The 3937-nt window shown below is 40.3% G+C and overlaps 1 protein-coding gene across 1 annotated transcript; it reads left to right on the top strand.

The window, feature by feature from the left end:
- The first annotated feature begins 1217 nt into the window (after positions 1-1217).
- Positions 1218-2871, top strand: LOC127419414 (class E basic helix-loop-helix protein 23-like). The gene has a single exon (XM_051660783.1). It carries the CDS (start codon positions 1499-1501, stop codon positions 2180-2182), a length of 684 nt encoding a protein of 227 aa, XP_051516743.1. The 5' UTR covers positions 1218-1498; the 3' UTR covers positions 2183-2871.
- The last annotated feature ends 1066 nt before the right edge of the window (positions 2872-3937 follow it).

Raw genomic sequence — 3937 nt, 5'->3', positions numbered from 1 at the left:
CCAGGTAAAATGTTCCCATTTTTACATCTGTTGTAGGGAAAGCAACCTTGCACTTTGGCTGTGTGTTGAAGCTCAGCTTTGGGCCTCTTTCAAACGATGCGATTAATCCCTAACAGCACGTCCTCTCTGCCATTCAATGTCTTCATGTCCAACCCCCAGTTGGTGTTAGAGACACACGCCAAGTCAGCAATAACATGGTGACACAGTAATTACTAATGTTTATTTAGCCTGCATGGTAAAAATAAAATACTGTTGTGACTCTAAACCTTAATAGGTTAGCAGAATAAAAAAAATAATAATATAAAAAAATATAAATGAGGCAATCAGTTAGGCTACATAATATTTTTAAGTTAACAAACTCCCAAGGTTAAGAGAACTTTCAGATTTTAATTTTGTACTACACTTGTATTTTAATTGCTCTCATCTTAGAATATTGATTAAGCTAACTCATACATTTAATGGCACATAACTTAAAATGTAACTCTTTGACTGAACTTAAAATTACCATGTAATCTTAATTTAAATACTTCAAGTAGAGAGAACATAACTAGCTAGAACTAGCTTGTTGCTAGCATGCTGAATGCATGCTAATTAGTAACACCATGCTTTGATTTATTAGCATAGCAATTGATCAATGAGTAGAGCAATATAGGAAATTTTACTTGTACTTGTCCTCAAGCTAAGATCAAGCTCCACTTTTCACCATATGGTAACTTCCAAAACTCCAACATAGCAGAAACTACTCTAAATAACACAACAAAACATTAATCACTAACAATTCTCACCCTTTACATTCATGTTGCACAAAGACACATTATGTAACACTTGATTTTAACATTTACTCTCCATGTCAAGTGAAAAGCATGCTGGGAAATAGAAATCCCTTCCTCGGTTTGAGTTAAATTTAAGTTACTGTGAATTTAAAGAGATGGGTTCGTTAAACTCAAAACAATAACATTTTCAGGTTACTTAAAAGGTGTCAGTTTGGTGAACTCAATAGAAAAAGAAAGTCCAAAATACTCATCAAAGTTCATTTATTTGAATTTATAAAAAAATAAAATAATTCAACGCGGGCTTGTATTATGCCATCATGTCTGCGCACTTATCACAACTATAGTTGAATCTTCATTAAAACGCTCTCCTGATTGGACAGAGTGATAATCCCGCGGGGCCTCGCGCTCTTACTCACTCGCATGTAGGACAGAGCGCGAGTCTCAATCTGCCCAGGGCGAGGGCAAGACGCACTGCAAGAACGCGAAGAAGTTCAGTCGAGGCGTCTAAAGTGCACGCAACATCACTGTCTGCGCGGAACAGCCTTGCACGAGTGTGCATCGTGATAGGGGGAAGAAAGAACTCTGTCGAAAAAGTGATTTCATTTTTAACAACCCTTTTGAGCACGTCCACGATAGAAGACAGAGCGCGAGGAAGCGTTAAAGAGCGCTGTCAAGTTTTCGAACTGGTCTCTGTTTTTTGTTTTAGTTTTATTTATTTTTCCAATATGAATGTCGGGGAAGAAAACTTGCTGAAATCCATCAGCAATGACACCCTGCTGGACCTGACGCAGCGGTATGGACAGTCCGCCTTCGGCTTCGGCGCTGGCCGTGGTGCTGGAAGTCCTGGCCGTTTCTCCCTCACACCCGCCACAGATTTCCTCTCCGGCCAAACGGGCAAGTCGAACGAAAGTGGCGGGGAGCAGACCAGCGACGAAGACGACGGGTTCGACCACCTTGAATCGCGTAAGAGAGGTGCGGGGTTCGACGAAGAGAAGCTCTCGAGTGCTCTCGCCAAGAAGCCGAAAGAGCAGAGATCTCTCCGGCTGAGCATCAACGCACGGGAGCGGAGACGAATGCACGACCTCAATGACGCTCTGGACGGCTTGAGGTCTGTGATTCCATACGCGCACAGTCCGTCAGTGAGAAAACTATCTAAAATCGCAACTTTGCTTCTTGCTAAAAACTACATCCTAATGCAGGCACAAGCGCTGGAGGAGATGCGCCGGTTGGTGGCTTATCTTAACCAAGGACAGACCATAACTTCTCCCATTCCCACCGCACTGGCGCCTTTCGGACAGGCGGCCGTGTACCCTTTTTCGGGCACGGCACTGGCCACCTGCGCGGAGAAATGCAGCTCTTTCTCTGGGACCCCTTCCAACCTCTTCAAACACTGCAACGACAAGCCTTGACTTCCACGCACTGAACTCTCACCTGCATCATCCTTGTGTTGGTCTAAATGCGCTTTCGAAATATTTTGTTGGGAATGGGTTTAGGTCTAATTCAAAATCCCTGCTAAACAACTACGATGTTTTCATCCAGATTTACTAGATAATACAACAAATAATGTTAAATAAATTCAGTATTAAATGGGGGCCCCAGTATTATTGGGATAAGCTTTTAAATCCTTCAAATGTTCTCCTTTTTCCCCCAAACAAAGGATCAAAATGATTATTTGTTAAAAAATGAACAAAAAGACAAAAATAAATCATACGTAGCATGCTCGCAGTCTGCGGAGGATTTGTTTGTTAATTCAAACCGCAAATTTGCCATTTCAGCGTTATTGGTGAACTATGCAATATACTGCAATGAAAACGACATGGCCCACAGGCAATCATTTCACAAAGAATGGCTTATCATTTAAAAACCTGAATATGTGCTGAACTGTTTCACCTGGTCCATCAGGGTATCAGGAAAAACGGTATAACATTATAAAATGTATGGCCAAAAACGATTTTGTTTTTGTTATTGCACAATTCACTCGATTGTATTGTACAACTGTGAAAAAACTACTTGATCAAGCCTACAAAGCATTTGAACTTGTTGCGACATGAGTTTCATACTGTATATTGTTTATATGTCTTTATAATTAAAACATATATCTATGAACCATCTCTGGGTTTAATTTCTCCCAAACATATGCGCAGATTGCTCAATCAATTCCATTTTCATTTCATTTGTAACTATTTTAAACAATTGATTTGCAGAAATATTTGGGCATGCCTCTTTTTTTTTTGGAACGTTTGAAATCAAATGAGAGTTGGGCGAACTTCAAGTTTCACAAATTATGATCACGTGGCCAAAACATCAACATGCACAAACTTTTTAGGGAACTGATTTACTATTGTACTCAGGAGAGGTCTCACATGTTTTTATAAAGCATACTGTTCTTTTCAGTCGTATGTTGATTTGGCGTATGTTGTTTGTACCAAATGAACAGGGCAACACGGATGCCTCTGCCACACTTTAGCTTCATTTATGTATTTATGTGTTTGTTGAAGGCAGGCTATGTGTCATGGATTCTAATGTGTATTGAACTTGTATGATTGTAATCTCTTAAATGAGACTGGTCTCTGGTCTTTACTGGTAAGATGCGGCCTGTGCTGTTCTGCAGGGCGCCGGAAGCGCCCCGGGCCAGAGGGACCTGTCCCTGGGTATTTGTGTGATCGTGAATCGGCAGTGTTCTGTACCAGTTCCACTTATTAACACGATTTCAGAGCCTGTCTTCCTCAGCCTGCTTATGAATGACCGCAGCAAATGCCGTTTCACTGCTCTTTAACCAAACCGGGCCTCGTTTCCCAACAGCATCGTAAATCTAAGTAGATCGTGGAATCTTACTATTCATCTTAGTTTTGCAGCCTGTTTCCCAAAAGCATCGTAACTTAAGTAGTAGGCTACTTGAAAATGTTCGTAGATTTACGAGTGCTCTGGAGCGAGAGAGATCGAGAGAAATGTGTGAAAACTAAATATTACAGGTGCACACCTGATTATGGAAGCAGATTGTGTAAAAGACATAGATGGTTCTGCACAAAATTATTGTAAAACAATATTTAAATATGTAGTTAATTGGGTCGAATATTTCAGAAAATATATATTTTTTTAAATATTAGCGAGGTAAATTACAAATTATTGTAAAAATATGCACAAACAGTGTTGAGGAGTAAGGG

Source organism: Myxocyprinus asiaticus, chromosome 28 (assembly GCF_019703515.2).
Source record: "Myxocyprinus asiaticus isolate MX2 ecotype Aquarium Trade chromosome 28, UBuf_Myxa_2, whole genome shotgun sequence".
Taxonomy (NCBI): domain Eukaryota; kingdom Metazoa; phylum Chordata; class Actinopteri; order Cypriniformes; family Catostomidae; genus Myxocyprinus; species Myxocyprinus asiaticus.
This window is presented reverse-complemented; position numbering and strand designations above follow the sequence as displayed.